Source organism: Mytilus edulis, chromosome 10 (assembly GCF_963676685.1).
Source record: "Mytilus edulis chromosome 10, xbMytEdul2.2, whole genome shotgun sequence".
NCBI lineage: Eukaryota > Metazoa > Mollusca > Bivalvia > Mytilida > Mytilidae > Mytilus > Mytilus edulis.
This window is the reverse complement of record NC_092353.1, coordinates 21,316,728-21,343,158: the sequence shown is the minus strand read 5'-3', so window position 1 is coordinate 21,343,158 and position 26,431 is coordinate 21,316,728. Positions and strand designations below refer to the sequence as shown.

At 31.9% G+C, this 26,431-nt stretch overlaps 2 protein-coding genes across 2 annotated transcripts; both read left to right on the top strand.

Annotated features, from left to right (window-relative positions):
* The first annotated feature begins 7,935 nt into the window (after positions 1-7,935).
* Positions 7,936-13,179, top strand: LOC139492381 (cystatin-A2-like). The gene is made up of 3 exons (XM_071280587.1): positions 7,936-8,088; positions 10,845-10,949; positions 13,012-13,179. The coding sequence occupies exons 1-3, from the start codon at positions 7,981-7,983 to the stop codon at positions 13,123-13,125; spliced, it is 327 nt and encodes a 108-aa protein (XP_071136688.1). The 5' UTR covers positions 7,936-7,980; the 3' UTR covers positions 13,126-13,179.
* A 9,696-nt stretch (positions 13,180-22,875) lies between these two features.
* On the top strand, positions 22,876-26,126 carry LOC139492380 (cystatin-A3-like). The gene is made up of 3 exons (XM_071280586.1): positions 22,876-23,044; positions 24,573-24,677; positions 25,962-26,126. Exons 1-3 carry the CDS (start codon positions 22,937-22,939, stop codon positions 26,073-26,075), a joined length of 327 nt encoding a protein of 108 aa, XP_071136687.1. The 5' UTR covers positions 22,876-22,936; the 3' UTR covers positions 26,076-26,126.
* The last annotated feature ends 305 nt before the right edge of the window (positions 26,127-26,431 follow it).

Genomic DNA, 26,431 nt, shown 5'->3' with positions numbered 1-26,431 from the left:
TGAACTAGCTTTTAGTAGCTGCGACGAGATTTTGTTCTTCGCTATTCAACAAATTTGCACCTACATAGGTCACAATATATTACTTATTTTACACGATGAACATATTTGTGTTGAACCTCTGCCTGTCAAAATATATAGACACACTTTATGTGTAAATTAGAATTAGCCTATCATGTCTCGTGTTCATGTGTTTTTAGATATTAATTATTTGTCTAAGTATGAATGTTCTCACTTTGTTACATGGTCAAAATAATTAATATTATGTTTGCGCCAAAAATACATGTTTATAAATTTTTAATATTTTGTATTTATTTTGACGAAACGCGCGTCTGGCGTATCCTGGTATCTTTGATAACTATTTAAGAGGTTCCTCAAACCACTTATAGCTCGTTTGAAATAAAAATACCTTATTGGTTTTGTGCTTCACTTGATATACCTTCACCAAGAACGCTCAAACCAAATATTTCGGAAGTCAAAAATGAACAAGACCTAAATAAAGTCAAAAGTAGTATACCGCTGTTCAATAGTTATGAATCGATTAAGCGAAAACAAAAGCAGGTAACAATGTGAACACGCAAAGAACTATATAACAAGTGATATTTGAAGAAAATAACTCCATTATATTCGTGCGACCGGCGGTATGTTAGATATAAATATACCAGGAACAGTAAAATTAAAAGAATATGCGAGAACATATATCAACGTATACATACGTAGAGGTAGCAACATATTTGATAAAAAAATGACAATAAAAATAATCTAAACCAACTTAAGTCAGCTTTGCATAAGGGAGCGAAACAGTTTGTAGTTATGTCAGATAATAGGGAACTAGACTAGATTTATCTTGGCACCGCTACCTACGTCATGGTCTATTGTATTTATCTAACATTGTTGAGCAGTTACGCTATGTGATTAGATCAGTTTAAGTTAAGCTTCTATTGGTAAGTCAATGACATTTGGTTTGCAATAGTATTAGCATTTGCAGTTATAAAATCAATGGAGATTTGTTTGGCCTCGAATATTCAATGCTGGTCTGTTCACTTTGAAACTTTTGCAAATTTTGAATGTTTAAGTTTTTTTGATTGGGTAAGTCTACGATGAAACTGTTCTGGTAAGTGATATTTGATAACTAGTTGTACTTGCATTTGCAAGACATTTCCATAATGATTAATGACGCCGCTTATTTCATTCGACTGTCATACTAGTGAGAGGTTTATCTAGCTAAAAAGGCAGGTATAATCCACCATTTTCCTCATAAGAAAATGCATGTACCAAGTCAGGAATATGACAGTTGTTATCCATTTTTTGTTTTTGCTCTGTATGAGCTTTTGATTTTGCCATTTGATTAGGGACTTTCCATTTTGAATTTCCCTCAGAGTTCGGTATTTTTGTTATTTTACTTTTTCTCATAGTCCAGTAAGTTTGAAACTTTAGGGTAGTGTATTTTTTATAATGGGTCAATAGTGTTATATTTAGTATGAAGTTGTATTGAATAAACGCAACAGTAGTAATCCGGTGTTCAAAAGTGGTATGTCGATTGAGGGAAAACAAATTTGGGTTACAAAATAAAACCGAGGAAAAACATCAACTATTAGAGGAAAACCAAGGAACAACAGGAACAACGAAGTGCTACAAGAACAAATGACCACATACATGTTAAAGAGTTATTTACCAACTGTCATGTTCTTGACTGGGTACAAAAATTTAGGAAAAATTGTAGGTTGAACCTAGTTTTATGGGTAGCGAAACCTCTCGCTTTAATGACATTCTGAAACATATTGCTAAAATGATAACACTAAGTTACAGATATACAGCACACACACATGCAATGACACGAATCACAGAGAAACGCACAAACTTATAACATCATAGTCGACACAACAGAAACACAAAACAATCTTCCATCAACGACAGACAGCAGGACATCACAAGCAGTGAGGCACTTACGTAACGAACATGCAATCTCGAACTTTATACAATTATTTTCACAATACCAGTCCAAACTATTTTTATGACAATGATTATATTGAAAGTACATTTTATAAATATTTGGAGTATAGACGATACAACATAACACATTATCCAACCGAAACCATAACAGAAAAATCAAAATTGAATTCATGAATAATGAATGTACAAAATACCTAGACAAGTCGTATAGCAATGCGAAATCACACTCGGAAAAGTCATATTCAGGAATAATTCTCGTTCGATACTAAGCAGACATACGACATAGTTATTAACCACACTAGGTGCAATCAGCAGTTTTTACTATGACATCATAATTGAAGGGACCATGCATAAGTGAAACTTAGTGGTGGGATGCTAAATACAGATACTTGTATAAAACTAGATATCACTGTAATCAGAATTTCTCTAGATTGTAATCTTGCTTATTGTTTATAAATAAAATGTACTTTTAAAATAACAAAAAAAAGTTCTATCTAGAGAAAATGGGGAGAACGTTGCCTTATCTGAACAAACAAAAACTGAAATCAAGTCATTTGCATACCCATGTAGACATGATACAGGCACATTAATTTCACATGCTCAAAACTGTATGAAATTGATAGGTTTTTACCTGGCCTTTCAAAAAAATCTCGCTTCATAGTGCAGTCTCCTGCTTCGAAAAGAGCTACCGTTGCTGCAAATAAAACCATTTTTAAATGTTCAATGTTTACAGTGTTGTCTCCCCTCAAACTTGTATATTCAATCTATTTTTAAATTATTTTAATCATTCAACCTGTGAAAGTTATTTAACTACTTTTTACAATGAAATAAAAAAAACAGGATTCTTTTTCATCAACTAAGTAAATAAAAAAATGGATTTACCTCTATGGTTATTTTTAGTCGGGGAATAACCCTTATTTATTTTTATACGAAACTGTGTATAGAACCCAATATAAAACGTGGTCAAAATATCATTAGTTAGTTTAGACACAGACACATCGTATAAATCAATCAATTCGTGATGGTGTCCATAAAACTTAGTTAGTGTGGATTGGTATTTCTCATTTTCATAGAGGTGATTTGGCCATGCACCTTTAGTTATGGTTTATTGACTTTGAATGTTTCGCATACTGCTTTTTTTCAATTTTTTTTTTATTGAGTTGCATAATTTGATCAGCATTGCATAAAGGCAATACATACCTTTCTGTCAACAGCGTATCTAATAATCTATCAGTTTTTCAATGAAAATGTAATAGCAAAAGTACTTGATGTATATGCCAGTACCGAAGCACCAACTACTTAGCATTATTATACAGCCAATGTCAACCTAATGGAGGATATAAACTAATAAATCTGAAAAACTGATCAGAAAAAGGTTTAGCAATGAGACAGTAATCTTGTAGATAAAGGACATCAAGACGATCAAACTCGATGACTTTTTAATTTTTTGCAACTCCTCTATATCAAGCTGCTGATCAATAAAAAGAATTTTACGAAGCGTTTCTAAGAAACATTTGACGAACATACATACTTGTTTGACGAATAGACGAACAACCGAAACGACTGGCAGAAACGGTCATTGTCATATGATCCCAACGTCAGAAGTAGTGTTATGATAGGGGATTTTTGAGGAATAAAGAAATTTACATTGTAAAAACGTTTGTTTGAGAAAGTGATCTCATATAACTAAAACCACAAAGACTTTTTTTTAAATGAGACCCTCAAAAATCATTAAAGCATCAATACAAAAACAAAAATCTTCTTTATTTGCATCTAGTTTTTTTATATTTAGCTCCCTTGTCAATTACCAGGTCATTATCCTCGTCTTTGTGGTGTGTTCATATAACAAGGCCTATAGATAGATATAGGAAGATGTGGTGTGAGTTCCAATGAGACGACTCTTCATCCAAATAACAATTTATAAAAGTAAACCATTATAGGTCAATGAATTATGTTTATATAAATCATCCTTTATGACCTTGTAAATGACCTAGTCATCATCATCGTCAAAGTGGTCTGTTGGTATAGCACTTTGAGCCAACTTTTTTATATATCGTCGTTAATGACCTTGGCGTTTCATAATCCCAAATATAATTTATACGAACATATACCAAAAGGGCTAATGAAGTTTAGTTTTTAATTTAAAAGTTACTGTAGGCAGATATTCAAATTTAAGTGTTAATTGTATTATAATTATCATTATTATACTATGTATATAGTATATTTCAACGGTTATTAAACTAGAAATCGATATGAGATCATATCTAGGGATTAATCAAACATCATCAACAGCTGAATTATTGTTATACTTATAGACTCATATATTTTTGGAAAAAATTTGTATTTGGAAAAACTTTTTGGAATTTTGGATCCTCAATGCTCTTCAACTTTGTACTAGTTTGGCTTTATAAATATTTTGATATGAGCGTCACTGATGAGTCTTATGTAGACGAAATGCGCGTCTGGCGTACTAAATTATAATCCTGGTACCTTTGATAACTATTTACACCACTGGTTCGATGCCACTGCTGGTGGACGTTTCGTCCCCGAGGGTATCACCAGCCCAGTAGTCAACACTTCGGTGTTGACATGAATATCAATAATGTGGTCATTTTTATAAATTTCCTGTTTACAAAACTTTGAAATTTTCGAAAAACTAAGGATTTTCTTATCCCAGGCATAGATTACCTAAGCCGTATTTGGAAAAACTTTTTGGAATTTTGGATCCTCAATGCTCTTCAACTTTGTACTAGTTTGGTTTTATAAATATTTTGATATGAGCGTCACTGATGAGTCTTATGTAGACGAAACGCGCATCTGGCGTACTAAATTATAATCCTGGTACCTTTGATAACTATTTACACCACTGGGTCGATGCCACTGCTGGTGGACGTTTCGTCCCCGAGGGTATCACCAGCCCAGTAGTCAACACTTCGGTGTTGACATGAATATCAATAATGTGGTAATTTATAAATTTCCTGTTTACAAAACTTTGAAATTTTCGAAAAACTAAGGATTTTCTTATCCCAGGCATAGATTACCTTAGCCGTATTTGGAAAAACTTTTTGGAATTTTTTATCCTCAATGCTCTTCAACTTTGTATTAGTTTGGCTTAATAAATATTTTGATATGAGCGTCACTGATGAGTCTTATGTAGACGAAACGCGCGTCTGGCGTACTAAATTATAATCCTGGTACCTTTGATAACTATTTACACCACTGGTTCGATGCCACTGCTGGTGGACGTTTCGTCCCCGAGGGTATCACCAGCCCAGTAGTCAACACTTCGGTGTTGACATGAATATCAATAATGTGGTCATTTTTATAAATTTCCTGTTTACAAAACTTTGAAATTTTCGAAAAACTAAGGATTTTCTTATCCAAGGCATAGATTACCTTAGCCGTATTTGGAAAAACTTGTTGGAATTTTGGATCCTCAATGCTCTTCAACTTTGTACTAGTTTGGCTTTATAAATATTTTGATATGAGCGTCACTGATGAGTGTTATGTAGACGAAACGCGCGTCTGGCGTACTAAATTATAATCCTGGTACCTTTGATAACTATTTACACCACTAGGTCGATGCCACTGCTGGTGGACGTTTCGTCCCCGAGGGTATCACCAGCCCAGTAGTCAACACTTCGGTGTTGACATGAATATCAATAATGTGGTCATTTTTATAAATTTCCTGTTTACAAAACTTTGAAATTTTCGAAAAACTAAGGATTTTCTTATCCCAGGCATAGATTACCTTAGCCGTATTTGGAAAAACTTTTTGGAATTTTGGATCCTCAATGCTCTCCAACTTTGTACTAGTTTGGCTTTATAAATATTTTGATATGAGCGTCACTGATGGGTCTTATGTAGACGAAACGCGCGTCTGGCGTACTAAATTATAATCCTGGTACCTTTGATAACTATTTACACCACTGGTTCGATGCCACTGCTGCTGGACATTTCGTCCCCGAGGGTATCACCAGCCCAGTAGTCAACACTTCGGTGTTGACATGAATATCAATAATGTGGTCATTTTTATAAATTTCCTGTTTACAAAACTTTGAAATTTTCGAAAAACTAAGGATTTTCTTATCCCAGACATAGATTACCTTAGCCGTATTTGGAAAAACTTTTTGGAATTTTGGATCCTCAATGCTCTTCAACTTTGTACTAGTTTGGCTTTATAAATGTTTTGATATGAGCGTCACTGATGAGTCTTATGTAGACGAAACGCGCGTCTGGCGTACTAAATTATAATCCTTGTACCTTTGATAACTATTTACACCACTGGGTCGATGCCACTGCTGGTGGACGTTTCGTCCCAGAGGGTATCACCAGCCCAGTAATCAACACTTCGGTGTTGACATGAATATCAATAATGTGGTCATTTTTATAAATTTCCTGTTTACAAAACTTTGAAATTTTCGAAAAACTAAGGATTTTCTTATCCCAGGCATAGATTACCTTAGCTGTATTTGGAAAAACTTTTTGGAATTTTGGATCCTCAATGCTCTTCAACTTTGTACTAGTTTGGCTTTATAAATATTTTGATATCAGCGTCACTGATGAGTCTTATGTAGACGAAACGCGCGTCTGGCGTACTAAATTATAATCCTGGTACCTTTGATAACTATTTATGGTGTTTTTTTTAATAGGTTTTGTTGTTTTTAAGTATCTAGTTCGTCTTGACTCTTTTGAAGGAACATAATTACAATCATCTTTTTAGGATGTCCGCAGATATATATTACAAAAAACAGCATAGGAGAAAATAACTAATATTCCTCAATTGCTCTGCGATAAAAGCACTAAATTTTCCTATTTTACGACAAAAAAACCCGCATCGAGTGGAAGCTCCGAAAGTAACAAATCTGATTACAAGAATTATCATAAGAAATGTTTATAACAATCTTTTACAGTGTATATCATCATTTTATTCTCTGTCAATTTTATGATATTGCATTTGGTCTTTTGGTTTTGTTTTGTTTTGTTTTTTTATTTTGTTTGGGATTTTTTTTTTGTTTAACAAAATTACATGTTCCTATAAGACAATGATAACATTCTTCTAAATAACATCATAAATGTAAAACGACTGCTACTAGTATCACATCTCCGTCTCCATCTTCGACACATACTGTTTATCAGTACGTGCTCCGCAATACTCCACTGATATATACGTGGCAGTTTACAGTTCGGCCAGCCCATTTTTTAACAGTGTGAAAGTTTTCTTTATTATCCATAGCGACAAGTAATGTGTATGAGAAAAACATAATCAACATCAACCATATAATTCACCTTGTGTCTCTTAATTCGTAGAGAAGAATAAAAAAACATGTAGAGGCTTCTTACGTCAAATAGAAATGTACTGTTTCATTAAGAACGCGGGAAATTTTGACGATACTCTCATATTCTATAAGGAAATCATTATTTGAAATTGATTTGTTTTCCTTATTTGTAATATATCGATAGACAAAAGTTATGTCTATTTTTATAAAGTAATGAATGTTGAATACAATGAGCACCGTTGCATTACTAGGGGAAATATTTTTGATTTTTTAGAATTTTTCTTTTTCCCAAAGTGTGAAATTTTGTGGAATGCCTCCTTATTCTGTAGTGTAACGCTGAACATATCCACTATTTGCCAGAGATTATAGGTTTGTTAAAACCCTTTAAATGTATAGACTTTTTATATTCGAATTTAGAAATGAAATGTAATTAAGTCATGAGCTACGTACACTAATGTGTTGTTCGGTCACTCGTTGTATATGTTTCTCTATTTGAATTCTTCAATTAGTTATTCTATAAATATTTCATGGTCAAGCCTTTTTTCAATTCAATGATGTATGTATTAAAATAATTTAAACCTTAAAGCAAATGTTTTTAATAAAAACGAATTTTGCAATACAACAGCTTGTTTTTTTCTCAGTTTAATAACAATTTTATAACCTGAAGCACGTTATATTAACAAGTTTTGAACTTTTGGACAGCTATATAAATGTCCAACTCCAGCAACAGGACACCAATTAAACACTAAAGATGAAGATCGCTATTGTATTCTGTCTTTTGGCTGCTGTTGTGACTGTTCAGGCAGCATATTCTTCCATGAGGAAAGCAGATTCCAAAGTCAAAGCATTGGCTGTTAAAGTGAGTAGAATTTATGTTATTAAAAAATATTAACACGTAATGATTTTATTTGGTTTACATAGTATTGTAATTAATTATCATATTTTTTATAATATTTTAAATTTTTGTAATCAAATGACAGAAAATAAAATTTGATGAAATTGGTGAATTTTACTATCATACAATACTTCTTCTCTTTGTACTTGTACTTTAAAATAAAGATAAACCTGCTTTATCTGTAACAATGCTGGCATGCACAACATCCATTTTAGTTGTTATGTTCCGGTGACATGTTTTGGAACAGGAGCTGACATTCATTATTTAACATTCTCCATGGGACTTATGCACCACATACAAATTAGTAACTCGAAGAATGCAATGTGTAGAAAAAGAATTGTTCTCCATTATTTTTTAACGTTCAGGTGTAATACCACCAAATCATGGTACGTCACATCTGGTTGTATACGAAAATAGGTCGAAATAAAATATTCCCTTGAACTTGACAGTTGAAGGTAATTAATCCTACATTTTATTGCAGTAAAACATTTCTGTGTCATAAACATATGTCTTGGGTATTCAAAGCACCATTATTTTTTATTTGGGATTTCTATAGAATGTTTTATAATCTAAAGGTTACATGGTGAATAAACCTTGTACACAAATAAAATAAGGGGATACATTTGATTGGTTAACTTTCAGTGATGGTTATTTTCTTATATGCAATGAAATGTTATGTGAATTTTTTCTTTTTTTTTCATGCCAAGTATTTCTTTATTTGAAACAAAGATAAATTCTGCACATTTTTTTTAAAACACTAATAGGGGAACATCAATGGTGGTATTACACTATTAACTATGCTTGACACTCAATCATCGAGTTCCTTTAATGGGTTCATATTCGTAAAATTTGCTCCTTAGCATTTTAATTATGTTTTTGTTTTAATATATTTATTCATTTTTTTATTATTTTCGTGATGTTTGACTTATATACTTTCAAACCGTTTAAAAATATTCGTTTCCTAAACATTAATCGATTTGGTAACTTTTGTGTAATTAATGGTATACAGTAATCTAGTGGTGAATAATGTATTAACTAAAACTTTCAGTCAGGATTCTACTTCTTTATGCTTATCTCTCTATTACTTCAACTAATATTGTGCAATCGTAAAATTTTAAGCCATAGTAGAAATGACGTTCTTTCAATTTAGCTCTTTAAAACCTATATATATATATTCACAAACAAATCAATTACCCTCGTTATTGTGACAGTTGTATTTTAAAAACAATTGTATTTGCAATTTATTTAGCATCATTCAATGTACTTTTTTGCATTTAGTTAACTTAAAACTATTGTATGATCCGTTGCTAAGGGTGATTTTCGAAAGTTCAAAAAGAATTTAAAAAAAAAATAATTTGATATTTCGTGAAAGAGTAGAATAAACACAGGCAATAGAAGTATACCGCTGTTCAATAGTCATAACTTGATTTAACTGAAAGAAAGTCGGGTCACAAACCAAAACTGAGGGAAACACATCAAATTTAAGAAAGTAAAATAACGAAACAACAGTTACACTGAACTGCCACCGAAACAAACACCAACACATAATGAAACGGACTATTTAATAACACCTGCCATGTGTCTTACTCGGCACAGGCAGAACAGTAAAAATGTGCAGAGGTTGAAGAATGATAATCTTAGATATCACATACAAAAAATAAAGTAATTTAGGAGTAATTCATTTTTAAGATCCAGGTGTAAAGTCTGTTGTCAAAGTATTAAGTAAACATTTGTTATTCAACCACATCTATTATGTTGTTAAGAATCATTGCAAAGGCATATCACTTAACCCACATATTTTTCAGTACTTTGAAATTCAAATATTATCAAATTATCCTAAATAAAAAATGATAGAATCTAAATCGAGATGATGTATCAAATATGTTTGTTTCATGTGTTTTAATAACATGAAAGTGAACTCAAACACAAAAAATGTGATGTTATTTCATCAAACATCTGATGAAATTCATTTATATGTTTTGGTTTTATGCATTTCCAAACAAAGGACAAGGTACGATAAGGCCTGTTTTTGGCCCCCCTATTTTCTCATTTTTCAAATTCTGTTTGGGAAAGCTACCTATCACGTTAAAAATATTCCCTTATGTTTGAAGTTTGTTTGGCTGAACTTCAAAACCATTTATTTTCAGAAAATGGGTGAGGTTAGGGGGTTAAAGGGCATAAAAAAACGCCAAAAGAAGGAAAAATTACGATTTTTGGTCATTGTTTCTTAAAATTTAATAGGGTGCGCCTACCTGACCCAGAGAAATTTACGTCGATTTAGACAGCAAAAACAGTGCTTATGACATTCGAATAAAAAAATCCTGGGTCACGTTGGTGCAGGCACTTAAAAACTAAAAAAAATGTTGTACAAAAGACCTGAAGAGTGAAAAATAATTGCAATATTTGAATAATAACAGGAAGTTTAGCCCCTCACCTCACTCAGTTGCTAAAGTTATTGGTTTTGGAGTTCATTCTAACAAGCTTCAAGCATTAGGGAATATTTTAACATAATAAGTAGCTTTCAAAAAAAGTAGGCCTTATCGTATCTTGTCCTTTGAAATACCTATACAAAAATAATATTCTTAGACCAAAACTTGACCTTTTTGTCCTTATTACTTTGGTTTATTTTGTAAATAAGAACAAATTTTTTTTCATATATATATATATAAAAAGAAAAGAAAATATAAAATTTGACAACGGCTTCAATTCATTTTGTTCAGGTAGAAGGCGAAGTAGAGAGTGCGATGGCAACTCAGTACCACGGCTTCATAATTATTTCCTACAGAGAAGAGGTATCTCGAAGAGGAACAAAGTATTTGCTTAAGGTAAGAAACGGTGAATTTCCGTTTTCTCGTAATAAAACAAAAAGCAAACACAAGCACCTTTATTCTTAATCATAATGTATCCATAATATGAATCATGAAATTTTGAAAAGAAAATACAAACTTGCATTTTTCGTATATAAATGATGGTATCTGCAATGGGTAATATCATCTTTAAAAAGGACACCACTATTTTATTCGCCGAATCAGGCACATTTCTGTGTCATTTGGTCACTTCTGAATAGTTGTCTCATCGCCAATCATACCACATCTACTTTTTTATATAAACAGCTCTTTTGTCCTAAGTTCAAATAAAGCGACGATCATTCCAGGTCAAAACAACACCATATGGTGTATTATACTGAATAAAGTCAACATACCTTTAATTGCATATAGTAGACAATAGTTATCAAAGGTACCAGGATTATAATTAAGTACGCCAGACGCGCGTTTCGTCTACATAAGACTCATCAGTGACGCTCATATCAAAATATTTATTAAGCCAAACAAGTAAAAAGTTGAAGAGCATTGAGGATCCAAAATTCCAAAAAGTTGTGCCAAATACAGCTAAGGTAATCTATGCCTGGGATAAGAAAATCCTTAGTTTTCGAAAAATTCAAAGTTTTGTTAACAGGAAATTTGTAAAAATGACCACATTATTGATATTCATGTCAACACCGAAGTGTTGACTACTGGGCTGGTGATACCCTCGGGGACGAAACGTCCACCAGCAGTGGCATCGACCCAGTGGTGTAAATAGTTATCAAAGGTACCAGGATTATAATTTAGTACGCCAGACAAATGGTTCCCTAAACTTCGATTTTACCGAAACAGGAACTTCAGATCTGACAAACATGACAAATGTACCCTTCTTTTTAAATTTCATGCAACTATTTTCATTTAAAAGTATAAGTCAAATGTTGTCTACAATAGTCACCAACAATTTAACTTTCATTTGATACCACAATTACCAAATTATTCCACAAATATTGAATGGTAAACCAATGCGTAGGAACTTTTTTGTGTAAAATATGTTCTTATTTCTGGTATGTGCTTTCTGACTGGGGTCGAATAAGTGCTGTTACACCTTAAGGGTCAATTACTCATCTATGGGTCAATTGGCGATTTCAACCATGTTGCAATATTTGTTGAACTTATATTTAAGTTAACCACAGCGGAAAGCTCATATGACAGTTTAGTTCGGAGCCATTAATTCAATGATTATCGTTTGTTGCTGTCTGACATATATGTTTTTATTCCAATGCCGTAGTCAACTGGCGAATTTAGTGTTACCCTTGATCGTCAGTCGTTTCTGATCCGCACACTCACATGTCTAACGTTATTGTCCTCCAAATTTTATGACACTTAATACTAAGAACCAAAACTCGCAGACAGATTTCGCATTCTTTGGCAGTGAGTCAGTTACTTTCTCAAGTAATGCCACCTTTCTGAATTGGAAAATTGCAAATATTTTCAACAGCTCAAATGACATTTCATTCAAAAGCTATTAATTCAGTGGTGTCGTTGGTAACTGTTTGCCATATTTGTGTTATGCTCCGCCGTAGGAAAGAGGGGCATAACGTAATACCATTGACAGTTTCGTTTCCACATCTTATTGTTATGAAACTCATACACAATGCTAGGAACTAAAATCCGTACACAAAGTTCGAATTATGACAGTAAATGACTTACGATTCTAGAGTTATACATCTATATCTTTATATAACTTATAGGTATAGCGGTAGAGTTCGTATACACAGACTTTTTCTTTTATTCTTTTAATGTTTTTGCATACCGATAGTATGTTTATCTCGAGAGCAACCTGTAACTTTTGTACACGCTCACACCTTTCAGCACTATATAGAAAGGGGTTTTAATGTGTTTTAAATCATTTCTGTTTCAACTAAGATATTTGGTGAAAAATTTTCAGATCTTGTCCAGCTTATTTTTTGGGAATGCTCATTTACATATGCAAGGCAGACTTCTTTAGAAGGGAGTTACTATATTCTTCCTGAACATTTATTTGAGAAGATAATACAGAATGTTCTACTTTCCTATTTTTCAGGTAAAGACAAAAAAAGTATACTTGCATGTAAAAGCCTTTGTGAGCACGAGCGGTGCTGTTTCGGCAGTTAAAGCGGTTCTAAAGAAGAAAAATGATCGTTTAGAAGATTTCTAATAAATTCAGATGTCGAAAAGCATATTTTGATGTTAGACTTCGGATTATCAATCATCTGTCTTTTTTTATTACAACAAGGTTGATACTTGAAATGATGCAAATGATAATGCATTTGATTTATTGCATAATTACTTTTTTATATTTCGGATATTTGTAATGTTGTAGAAAACCTGACGGAGAATTATTTTGATGTCAATTATTTTTCAAAGGAAAATGTTTGTCGTTTTTAATTATCTATCTTTAATATCTAAAATATCTTCTAATGTTCCATTTGCTTAATTCACCTTTACCAGGAAAGCTTAAACCTATCATTTTGATATTTTCTCGTGTTTTTGTCTGGAAATGCTCCGACAAAATGATTATATATTTTACTGTATGCAAGCTTAAGATTGTAAGTTATTGATCAAGTTCCAGATTCTTTCTGATTGGATAACATTTGTGAAAGATATTGCCCTAGGGAATTGAGAATTGTGCCCAATTTTTTTAATTTCTTACAACTTGTAAGGGACATTTTATTACAAGAGTACAATGATTAGACGTACCTTGCCTAAAGTCAGGGTTGGCTATTGCAGTCCTATGAAGTCCATCAACTGTTAACTTTTTTGTGATACAAAATATGACCGAACGTTGCAGCAATTTTCCTAACAAGGTTCAATTTTATTTCATCTTCTCAAAAAGCACAGACAAGACACAAAGAAAAACATACAGTTACATTCTCCTTCGAACATTCAGCTTACAACATATGTAGTTAACTTACATGAAATTCCATTTATATATCTTTTGAATGGATGATGTTATAAGTAGAATTTGTTTCCATGGTAACAATACTTGACGATGAAAAATTACAGTCAGAATCTATATATTTCTATGCATTTTCTCTAAGGTTTGGAAACAATTTAGGACATTAAAGTTTTTATACTTCGAATTCTACAAATAATAAGTTCGTTTCCAAGAAAAAAATATATGTTGCTATGTCGATAAAATTAAATAGGGTCCCAAGCTATATTTTATTTATCTTGTTAAAATAATATTCAAAACTAATTACTACAATAAGAGCTATGCTGTAGACATTTGCACTTCTCAGAGAAACACACACGAGAAAATTTGATAGTTTCACAAATTTCTATGATTCAGATAAGTAAAAAATATGCATGAGTAGCATACTATACGTTAGGTTCACTGCATCTGAACTACCGTGAATTTTAAACCAAGTTTTATCAATTTATCGTATAAACGTTATTAGAAAAGTAGTGATTTAGCCGAGTTTTGAAAGATTTTACAACACTTAACTACCAGAAATAAGAGTGTCCGTTACCATGGCAACGATTTATATTTTCCACTCAAATCTTATTATTAGCAGTATTCAATCACTGCTCCTACCAGTTAGTATATAAAAAAAACATTAAACTCTTCTATACAGTGCACTTAATTAATAATCACTAGTAATATATATGTCAATGCATGATAAAACAGAAAACTATGTACGTTCACAATACCATGATGCTGGTAAACACTGGGCTGAAATAAGTAACCTATTATACATGCTCAAACCCTTCATTTTGGATGTAAGGATGAATCAGACCTCAACACTCGACGAGTAGTAAACTAGAGAGAGACTAAGAGACTAGGCAAAATTCCTCTAAGGTCAACTTTGTCTCAGGGAGTCGGATCCTTATTTTGCGTACATTTTAAGTTGATAAATTGAAAAAAAAAAAATCTTAAATTTAAGTCCCTAAGGAAAATCTTGCAATTTTTCTGTAATTTATAATTACGATGCGATTTTCTGGATTTATCTTTATCTGGAACGCTCATACCAAAACTAAAAACTGGGGATGTATAATTTTTTTAGCACATAATGAGCCATGCGATCATGCAAAAAGGACATACAAGAATAACCAAATGGAATCTAGTTAACTTTGCATGAGGAAGTTTGAAACTAAATTTTTTGTCTCGCCCCTTTGAAGTTGTAAAATGGGTCTGAGGCGCGCTGTTTCTGGAGGAACGTCGCCGTTATCATTGTATAATTTTGTGATACGGTCAGTTTGAGGGCAACTATAAGTAGTTACACAATGGTATTTTTTAAATAGTATTATTATTTGCACTTCGTTATTTATCCCGTCTACCTCAGTCATGATTATTGACTTTGAACTTTTTGCTTAGTTCACTTGCTGGGATAAATGGGAAACCACTATTGATAAGTCAATATCAATTGGTATTCAGTTGTATAAGCATCGGTTTATTTTATTTTCATTTAGGATAAGTAAATTTTGTTTAGTATGCAGAACCAGGCGGGCTAACCAGGAGCGTCTGCTGTACACAATTTGAATGATGAGTTTAATTAATTATGAAAGGTTATTGCACAGTGGGTAGTACATTTGGTATACATATTCTATATAAGTTGATGAAGAGAAAAATAAGAAACTTTATTGTGCACTAGTTGACTTTGCAGAAGCAGTTTAATTTGTTTGCCGATTTGGTCTCTTGTCAATTGTTTTTAATTGTTTATCGTCAGAATATCAAATCGCGTATTCATTTAAGATCCGATTTTTTGCCTTGTTCCAGAGAAACCTTTAACCTTTGTGGGTTTTTTTTTTTTATCTATCTGGACATTTTTTTTAATTTCAAGAGGCATTTTGATGTCAAAAACAGGGAGTAAATTAATTGTAAATAAAAACATCAAAATAATGGACATGATTAAAACTAAAGTGAAAGCACATATAGGTCGATATAAATGTATAAGAGTAGCTTTTGGTTACAACTAGCTGTCAGCTACTTCAAGCATTCCCAGATAATGTACCTAGTGTCCTTTTTGTTTTTATGGATAAAGTCTGAATAGATTCCCTGCAATATCCGGTCTGTTTTTGTTTGATGTTTTTCTTTCTATGTATTGGTCTGAGTATCATCACTGTCTCCATTTAGGGGAAGCTTGAGTGCTCACGAGCATGTTTCACTCCACCATTTCTGTATGTGCCTATCCCAAGTCAGGAGCCCGTAGATCAATGTCTGTCATATTTGTTTTTCGTTAATTGTTGTTTTTTTTATAAATTAGCCAGCAATTTTTGTCAATTGAATTGCTTTATATTTTTCATGTCAGGGACTTTTATAGCTGATTATACAGCTTTTTCGCCTCATTGTTGAAGGCTGTACAATTGCCTAGAATTGCTAACATCCTTTTTATTTGAACTTTGGTGGATAGATTACTTATTGGCAATCATACCTCATCGCCTTATTTTTATATTACTAAGGCAATATAATGTTTATCTGAATCGGAAATCAGCAACAATCCTCATTCTAGACAAATCACATGGATATTAGTACTTTTTTACTTGTACTATAAAAGCAACTGTTCTATTTTGTAGAGGACATGGGTAGTATGAAAATATCTTTTACTGCATAGTTTTAAGTTGATATGTAATTTCACAGTTCCATTTATCTCTTTTTAGATATAGAATCAAAAATAGTATTTCATTGATAGAATTATGTTGGGGTTATGTTTTTTAATCATTTATACCAAAAATAATTTTATGGAAAGATTAAGATAGGATAATATTTCAGCTTTAAAATGAATTACGAATATCCTTAGGTAAAATTTTAAAAATCTAGATTTTAGAATTAAAATAATAGAAGAGTTACAAAAAGAGCGAAAAATAATGATAGGTTATATAGCTGCTTGAAGTGATATTTATTATTTTTTTAAATGGCGGGAAAGGCTTAATCGGACTTAAACCTTATATTCGCTTTGTTTATAATTTAGGTATCACGACCTTTTATGACATATTGAAGTCTTTTTTGAAAAGAAACATGAGTTTCGGGTTATGTTTTTTTACCCTGTTAAGTAGGAAAAAACAATAGTCCAAACATTTGACAAAAATTCCTTAACCTCATTTAAGCACAACCTTAAAGATTTCAAAGAAAACAATAAGAAGTTTTGAGGAAACTAATTTTTAAAAATTGAAAAGGCGGACTGTATTGTTACCTTAAAAAGATCAACAACAAAGTGTACATTACTGAGTGAATAAATTTAAATGTCTATATATGCTTTCCAACATTATTTGTGGAATTGTATTGCAATATGTAATCTCCACACTTTTGTAATAAATGTATAAGTGAACCTGTGCGCCTCTTCTTGTCGATCTCTTCTTATTTTCATATGAATCGGAGTTCCTCCAGACACTTGTCAAAACCAAGAGGATCAAAGAAGCCAGATTATTTAATTTCACTTTCAGATATATTGATGATGTTCTTTCCTTAAACAATCCGAACTTTTCTGATTGGGTTCCATTAATATATCCCCCAGGACTAGAGATTAAAGACACAACAGACACGGCTTCCTCCGCTTCATTTTTAGACTTATATCTCGAATTTGACTTACACAGTCATCTCAGTACCAGAATATATGACAAACGAGACGATTTTAATTTTGAAATTATAAATTTCCCCCACCTTAGTAGCAATATACCAGCTTCACCTGCATACGGGATATATATTTCCTAACTTATTTGATATTCAAGAGCTTGCAGCTCATACTCAGACTTTGTAAAACGTCATCAGTGTCTGAGTAGAAAGTTGGTGAAACAGGGGTATGTCAAAGAACGTCTCGTTCTTTTTCTAAAAAAGTTCATCAGAAGGTACCAAGACTTTGTTGATTAATATTCCGTATTCACAGATAATACACGATGTTCTTGATGTGTAGCTTCTGCGTACTGATGTTGTTTATCATCTTAACAATGTGTTTTATAGTTATTTGGTTTGGTCTTTGTTCTATTATTAATATTACTTTTGCTGTTGAATGGTTTTATGTGATATTCGTTTGACGTGGCTCGGTGCTTATACATCTCGTCAATGTGTTTGTATTGTCTTACGTTTTTTTGGTGGTGTGTTTTGTATATGCGACTTTTTGTATTTCTTTGGTTCTTATAACGTGAATCTGTACTTTAAAAGATCCCATCAGTATGATATTGTTCTATTTTATGTCATTATGATATATTTCTATTATGAATTACAATATTCGTTGAACCACAAACGTCAAAATCATTCAATCGCGTAGTGGAATTAACTATTTGTCGGTTCTGATAAATTCTATATATAACTTTTGGACTAGTTTAAATCTATTTCTGAAATTTATTCTTATACTTTTGATTTTTTAACCCTGTATGCTAACATTGCCTAGGTGAATTTTAAAATTGTTTGCATGCACATTGAAAGACAAATCTATGTGACGTATACAAATTTCTGACGTCAGACACACAAATCAATCATGTAGATAGATGTTTATGTGTTCTGTGAAATTGTTCCTTTTAAAATTGTTATACGATGATAACTGATGTACCCATATTCTGACTATTTTATTTATTGTGTCTGTTTAGTGAACGCATCAATGTAAATATAACGGAATTTGATGAGACTGTCGTCAAAGTGAGAGGTTAACGCTATAAAACTAGGTTTAATCCACCATTTTCTACATTTGGAAATCCCTGTACCAAGTCAGGAATATGACAGTTCTTGTCCGTTCCTTTTTTGATGCGTTTTGTTAATTGATTTTGCCATGTGATTATGGACTTTCGAATTGATTTTCCTCTAAGTTCAGTATTTTAGTGATTTTACTTTTTCCCTACATTTTACATATTGTTCATTTAACTACCACGAAATATGTTCCACTGCCTAGAAACTTTGAGTGCTTAACAATATCAACTGCAAAGTTAATTTTCAAACACTGCTTATCATTCATTACACTTATTTTGATTTTTTTTACAAAGTGTCAAGTTTCGCCACTGGGTCGATGCCACTGCTGATCGATGTTCCTTCCCCGATGGTTTCAGTAGTCCGATAGTCAGCACTTCGGTGTTGACATGAATATCAATTGTATGGTCATTTTTTTAAATGTCCTGTTTACAAAAGTATGATTTTTCGAAAAACTAAGGATTTTCAAATCCCAAGCATAGATTACTTTAGTCGTATTTGGCACAGTTTTTGGAATTGTGGGTCCTCAATACTCTTCAACTTGGTACTTGTTTGGCTTTATACCTATTTTGATCTGAGCGACACTGATAAATCTTATATAGACGAAACGCGCGTCTGGCGTAATATATTCAAAAAAAGTACCTATGATAACTATCTAACAACCTACTTTAGATTGATCTGGTTTGATGACCCAATTTGGAGTCAACCTGATAAGTAGCATAACAATCTTGGTGACGCCAACAAGTTCATTTCAGAAATTTCAAAGTTTCGACAAATAAAAAGTAGGTATTTGCTGGATCCGAAATTTGTTCACACGTTCCACCTCGTAACCATCAAGCTGCAGGGAAAGTGATTTCAGTCGGTTTAGAATTTTGGAAAAATAGTGTACCGGAAACTTTGTTGGGTGAATAGAGGGGTGGGCGGACAGAATGACGGAAGACAAAGTGTATTGAAATGTAGTACCAACTTTCAGAGTGGTTTAGGAGGTTAGAAAGAATAAAGAACTTGATATTGCGAATATATTGTTCTGATCACATCTGAGGTACACATACAATTAAGATCGCATAGATATTTGAAAGTAACAAAAAAGCACAAACAGAGAATAAAAAACTCTTCTGTATATTTGATTACGACCTTGATTACTAAAACATGCTTATATTCATAACCTTCAATACTATTTATGAGAACAAATGCCACAAGGGCAAATATAATATAGTTTTAAATTTAAAAGTTACCGCAGGCATTTAACACAGGCATATAAACAGATAATAATGATACTATATTTGATGATAATAATGAATTATCATTATTATTATCGAATATAGTATTTGTCAAGGTTATCAAAAGAGTAATGAAAAATAAAACAGCAACAGTAGCCCAATTACTTTGTTACTCGTGAACAGCAATATGATGTAAATTGCATAGTTAGTTGTATATTTTTATGATTTTTTTTGTACTCTAAGATTATTTGTACATAATGATAAGCTTATCAATATCTGTTTTATTTAAAGTGTTCAAAAATGATAGGTAATAAACCTTAATACATTAAAGTATTGTCCTTAAATTCAATTATCACGATGTGCTGTACCATATTTTTTTGTTTCAGTTATTTGTAAGTGTAAGAAGACACTTATCTTATTAGTTGTTACGGTATCATGAATTTTGACGTTACGATTCTTTTTTAATTTTGATCCAAAAAGGACATAACAGTCACATGTTTCTGTACCAAGTCATGAGCCTGTAATTCAGTGGTTGTCGTTGGTTTATGTGTTTGATCTTTGTTTTTCGTTCATTTTGTACATGAATTAGGCAGTTAGTTTTCTCGTTTGGATTGTTTTACATTGTCATTTCGGGGCCATTTTACAGCTGACTATGCGGTATGAATTTGATCATTGTTAAAGGCCGTACGGTGACCTATAGTTGTTAATTTGTGTGTCCTTTTGGTCTCCTGTGGAGAGTTGTCTCATTGTCAATCATACCACATCTTCTTTTTTACATTACGAATATGCCGAAAAAAATAAATTTATGTAGCAGTGGAAATTTGCATTTATAATATTTACAAAAGAGGGTTTAGGGGTCAGGAGTTCAGGGATTTTAGTGGTATGTCCGATTCAGGAGAAGTGTCAGCTAGTTATCATATAATTGAGTATGAAAATGGGGAATTTGTCAAAAAGACAACAGAGCCAAAGGTCACCAATAGGTCTTCAACACAACGTGAAAATCCCACACTCTAATGCGGGCGTCAGCTAGCCCCTGGACAGTGCGTACTAGTTCAGCGAAAACGGACGTCATACTAAACTCTGAAACAGATAAATGAAACAAAATAATTTTAAAAATAAACATTCAATAAAACAAAAGCCCGAGGTTGCTGATTTACGACAATCTTAAAAAAAATATTTTTGGTGAGATATCAACCTTCTACATTTAATATATATGAGTATAAACACACACAAAACAATACGCAAAGTAAAAATCAGTTTTCAAGAAGTCCGAGGCCGATGATAAAAAAGGTAACAAAATTAACTAAGCGTAATAAATACATACTTACAAAAGAATACTAGCAGATATTGGCACGCCAGCTCCAGACCTCAATCAATCTTATTGAAAGGTTATGTCCTCATCATATGAAAATGAAGCACAATTCATTTCGTGAGAAGTTAAGGATCATAACATCATTTATAAATTATACAAGAAGAGCATTATACGTTTCATGCCAACAACTGATTTTAGAATAATGTGTTTAATTGTGCAAAGTCCCTATGAGTGAATCAATACTTATTCCAAACAATCCAATCTTTAATGACCCTGACAACAGTATCATAAATTAACCTTCTGAATAAATATGCATATGTTTTTTATAATTAAATGGATAGTTTTCATTATAAAACTTATGTACATATACTTTTTTCTGAGGAAAATTCTTTAATTTGTCCAAATTTAGAAGAAGTTTGCTTATTTCTAATTACTTCCTTCCAGGAAGCAATTTGCCGACATATTTTCCGTATGCATAGTGACCTTAGCGTAACCCTCCTCGTAAAAATCCGGTCGTCGCAATACGCATGGATCTGTCATTAAAATAAACAATTCTCTGATTGTACATGTTAAACACGTGCTTAATATCCATGTTTTTGTTATTTGTTTACTATAAGGTGATAATCGGTAAACTTCGGCTTCAAAACACGGCATTTAATGAGCAGCCATATTTGTTAAATCATAACACACAGAGAGAAAACAAATTGACGATTCTACGTTATTTTTGCGTAAAAAATGAGAACATCACTAAGTTTTTGATATATACATGCATTAGCAAAAGAAATGGATAAACATTTGTTTTCACCACTCACTCGTTTCATATGACTTGAAAGGTTTCAAATTGGTTAGCTTTTGATGTGAATGACAACCTTTGCCAATGCTTACATTATAAAAAAAAAAAGATGAAGTACTGGGGTTTTTTTCATGATAACAATTGATACAATCTAGCTAATCCGAAAACGGTCCTTAAGTAATCCATATGTGCAAGTAATGCGTATGAGGCCAATTCATTGACCAAAATACAATAAAGGTTAGGGTGAAAATTAGCAACTATTTAACGCTATTAATATGAGGCCCTGTTATTGGTTGCGCTTCGGTTTGAGCCAAGGCTCCGTGAAAATGCCGTATTTTGACTTCTAATTGTTTACTTTTTTCACATTGGAACTTGGATGAAGAGTTGTCTCCAATTCCTTCAATTCGTTAAAACGGATTAAAAAAAAGTACTTGCAATTGTTGGCATCACTTAGAAATTTTGTATTTCAACGTTGGACTCATCTTATTAGTACACATGAAAATTTGAAAATACGCTAGTTGTTATGTGCTCACATTTTTACAACCAAAATTTATCGATTGTTCTCATTTGTAATAAATCGATAAAAAGTTCCTCCTATAGTTAGTTTTAGAATATTGAATAAGATGGTATCATAGCAATACTGAAGAAAATAATTTTGATTTTGGCTTGTCTAGAGAACGATTCCAGACCGTAAACAAGAGCTTCATTTGTAAATTTTTTATATTTAAAGACCTCTGTTTGAATATATGTATTGTGTATATGAGTTAAATTCAAATTAAGCACATTACAAATTGTTATTCCTTTTTTTCAAATTAATAAATGTATAGACTAAATTAAATTTCAACCTCAAAGCGAAATCCAACAGCTTGATTTTTTAATTAAATAACATTTCATTACCAAACCTCGATTTTTTTAGATTAATTACATCTTTCTCACCTCAAGCCCTCAATATTAACAAATGTTACAAATGTTAAACGTTATATAAACGTCGAACTCCACCAACAGGACACCAATTAAACACTGAAGATGAAGATCGCAATTGTATTCTGTCTTTTTGCTGCTTTTGTGTCTGTTCACGCTGTATTTTCCTCCGCAAGGAATGCAGATTCTAAAGTTAATGGATTGTCTGTCAAAGTAAGTAGAATATATTTTATAATACCTGTGTCATTTCGATCTGTAACGGTAAAACATTTATTATGCCCCACCTACGATAGTAGAGGGGCATTATGTTTTCTGGTCTGTGCGTCCGTTCGTTCGTCCGTTCGTTCGTCCGTCTGTTCGTTCGTCCGTCTGTCCCGCATCAGGTTAATGTTTTTGGTCAAGGTAGTTTTTGGTGAAGCTGAAGTCCAATCAACTTGAAACTTAGTACATATGTTCCTTATGATTTCATCTTTCTAATTTTAAAGACAAATTAAACTTTTGACCCCAATTTCACGGTCCACTGAACATAGAAAATGAAAGTGCGAGTTTCATGTTAAAGTTTTTGGTCGAGGTAGTTTTTGATGAAGTTGAAGTCCAATCAACTTGAAACTTAGTACAAATGTTCCCTATGATATGATCTTTCTAATTTTAATGCCTAATTATATTTTTTACCCATTTTCACGGTCCATTGAACATGGAAAATGATAGTGCGAGTGGGGCATCCGTGTACTTTGGACACATTCTTGTCATTCAAATGTTTTATTTGTTTGCAAAATGTTTTCATAGTTTAAATAAATTTTATAATAATTAATGTCATCATTTGATATTTTATTCTCTTTTACTATAAAAAGAGTAAAGTCTTGATTTATATGTAACAATTCTGACTTAATAGTTTTGATTTCAAACTTTGATGAGTAACTAGTTGTACTCAGGTGATGTATTTTAACATTCATTTTAATATTCAAAGATGACGAGGAACCTACCACCTATTTGTTCCCATTTCTCAGTCTTGATTTTGTTTATTAAATAAATTTTATCATCTAGGGTAAAGTATAACGAGTATTAGTACTAGTAGAACAGAAACGGTATATAACCCATAAGTTATAACCGTCAAAATTACTCCTACCTTACTTAACACAAAATAATTACATTTAGTTTGAACATCCATTATTAAATCTTGTAAAATCCATGTTATCTATTCATAGTTTTACCAAGAAATAAGGTGCCAATTTTTAATGTATGGAAAATCTAAAGGGAATCATTTGCCGCCAAATTTTCAATAACTTATACCTCAAAACTATGACACCAATTCTACATTGTTTCTGCATATCTGCATATTAACTGAAAACTACCATCAATTTATTACAGTCTTTTTAAAAGATTTTTATTTTTATAACTGAGAAACGGACATCCTTTAGACATTTTAGGTTTTTCTGGTTAGTCCTTTTTATTTTCTTAAACGTTTCTTTTTTAGTGGACAGTTGTCCCCCAGGGACTTTATAAAAGTAATGCCAGAAACACGTGCTGTGTACAATATAATATTATCCTAACATTTTAGTAGCACTGATATATGATATATAAGGATCAGTTAACATACCAATATGTGCTCACGGAAACATCGTACCATTATTTTTACTTATAAGGTACGTTTTATTTATGAAGGTTTATTTAAACAAAAAAGGTAATTAATGAATAATAATGAATGTTTAATGTTACAAGGGATTGATATTATCTATTTCAGTTTGAAAGTGAAGTAGAGAAATCTATGAAAACTGACTACAAAGGTTTCATAATTATTTCCTACAGAGAAGAGGTTTCTAGAAAAGGAACAACATATTTGTTAAAGGTAAGCAGCGCTGAACTTTTTGTTCTTTGAAATGAAAATACAAATACAAGTATATTTTTCAGAACCATATGATACCTATAATATGAATCACGATAAGTTACAGAAATTAATACAAACCAACATCTTTGTTTAAGCTAAGCAGCGCTGAACTTTCTGTTCTCTTGTAATAAAATGCAAATATAAGTATCTCAATTCCGAACCATATGACACCAATTCAATGGATCACGATAAGTCAAAGATAAATACAAACCTACAGAGAACAGGTTTCTAGAAAAGGGCACACCATATTTGTTTAAAGTAAGCAGCGCTGAACTTTTTGTTCTCTTTTAATAGAATACAAACACAAGTATCTTTATTCTGAACCACACCAATTATATGAATCACAATAATTAGTTATAAAAGGTACCAGAATTATAATTTAATACGCCAGACGCGCGTTTCGTGTACATAAGACTCGTCAATGACGAACAGATCAAATTAGTTATAGAGTCAAACAAGTACAAAGTTGAAGAGCATTGGAGACCCAAAATTCCAAAACTGTGTGCCAAATACGGCTATTCCTGGGATAAGAAAATCCTTAGTTGTTCGAAATATTCAAATGTTTGTAACAGGAAATTTATAAAACTTACCATATAATGACACTAAAATACACCATTGCTCAGTTTTTATTTTAGAATGCATAGCCATTAGTGTGAAGTTGAATAAATGTAGTTTCAATCATATTAACAGAAATCAATGTATTTTTTATATATACTGTGTTTTGTTTTCGATAACTAATAATATATAGTAGTTCGGGAATATAATTCTTCAAAATCATTAGTATAAATCCTGGAGGTTTAGATTGAACAACTTAAGAGAAGCTTTGGAAAATTTTGTTAAAGAAAATTTTTCTTGATATATGATATAAAGAAGACATGTTAACATCAAACTGGTTTCATTTTCTACCATACTTAGTTTGAAATATTTAAACATTTTTTTTTATCAATTAAGGAGTTTCTCCTGATTTCAATATTTACAAGTTTTTCGTTCTTATTTCCTTTGTTTTGAATCTTAAACTGTCGTTATTTATTCTAAATTCTACTTTTTAAAGGTTGTTCATAGTTAAAATGTTTTTGAATTAACGAATTATGATATATAAAGTATAACATAAATTTGTTCAGTATATTTTTCTTACAATGTGAATTACTATCTGCATTTCAACTTTCTTAGAACTAAGGTTATACATTCCCTCTGAACATTTATTTGGAAACATATCACAACACTTTCTACATAACTATTTTTCAGGTAAAGACAAATACAGTATACTTGCATGTAAAAGCCTTTGTAAGCAAGAGTGGTTCTGTTTCAAAAGTGAAAGCAGTTATCAAGAAGAAGAATGATCCTTTAGAAGATTTCTAATAAATGCAAACGTCCAAATGCATATTCTGCAAATGACGTTTAGTAATCAATCGTCTGCCTTCATCTTTTGAACAAAATTAAGAGTTAAACTAATGCGAATTATAATGCATTTGGGTGTGTGTAACTGTAATTGAGTGTACGCGTTCATGCTTTGAACAAGTTTTAAAATCTACTGTAGAAATCTGACTTTTGCAAAATATTTAAATGCAAAATGTATTGGTCAACAGAAAATGTTTGGGGTCGTCAATTTCCTGCCTTGGATTTTTCAAAATTTCCTTCATTGTTTAATGACATATCATGACAACATCGGCATTAAAACTGACAAATGTTAAATCATCTATCTTTCGGTCAAATCA

Excerpts from the sequence above, each read along its gene's own strand:
- LOC139492380 (XM_071280586.1), top strand. The coding sequence starts at position 22,937 with ATGAAGATCGCAATTGTATTCTGTCTTTTTGCTGCTTTTGTGTCTGTT. Across the intron at positions 23,045-24,572 it reads TTAATGGATTGTCTGTCAAA|TTTGAAAGTGAAGTAGAGAA; the intron begins GTAAGTAGAATA and ends TATCTATTTCAG. Across the intron at positions 24,678-25,961 it reads GAACAACATATTTGTTAAAG|GTAAAGACAAATACAGTATA; the intron begins GTAAGCAGCGCT and ends ACTATTTTTCAG.
- LOC139492381 (XM_071280587.1), top strand. The coding sequence starts at position 7,981 with ATGAAGATCGCTATTGTATTCTGTCTTTTGGCTGCTGTTGTGACTGTT. Across the intron at positions 8,089-10,844 it reads TCAAAGCATTGGCTGTTAAA|GTAGAAGGCGAAGTAGAGAG; the intron begins GTGAGTAGAATT and ends CATTTTGTTCAG. Across the intron at positions 10,950-13,011 it reads GAACAAAGTATTTGCTTAAG|GTAAAGACAAAAAAAGTATA; the intron begins GTAAGAAACGGT and ends CCTATTTTTCAG.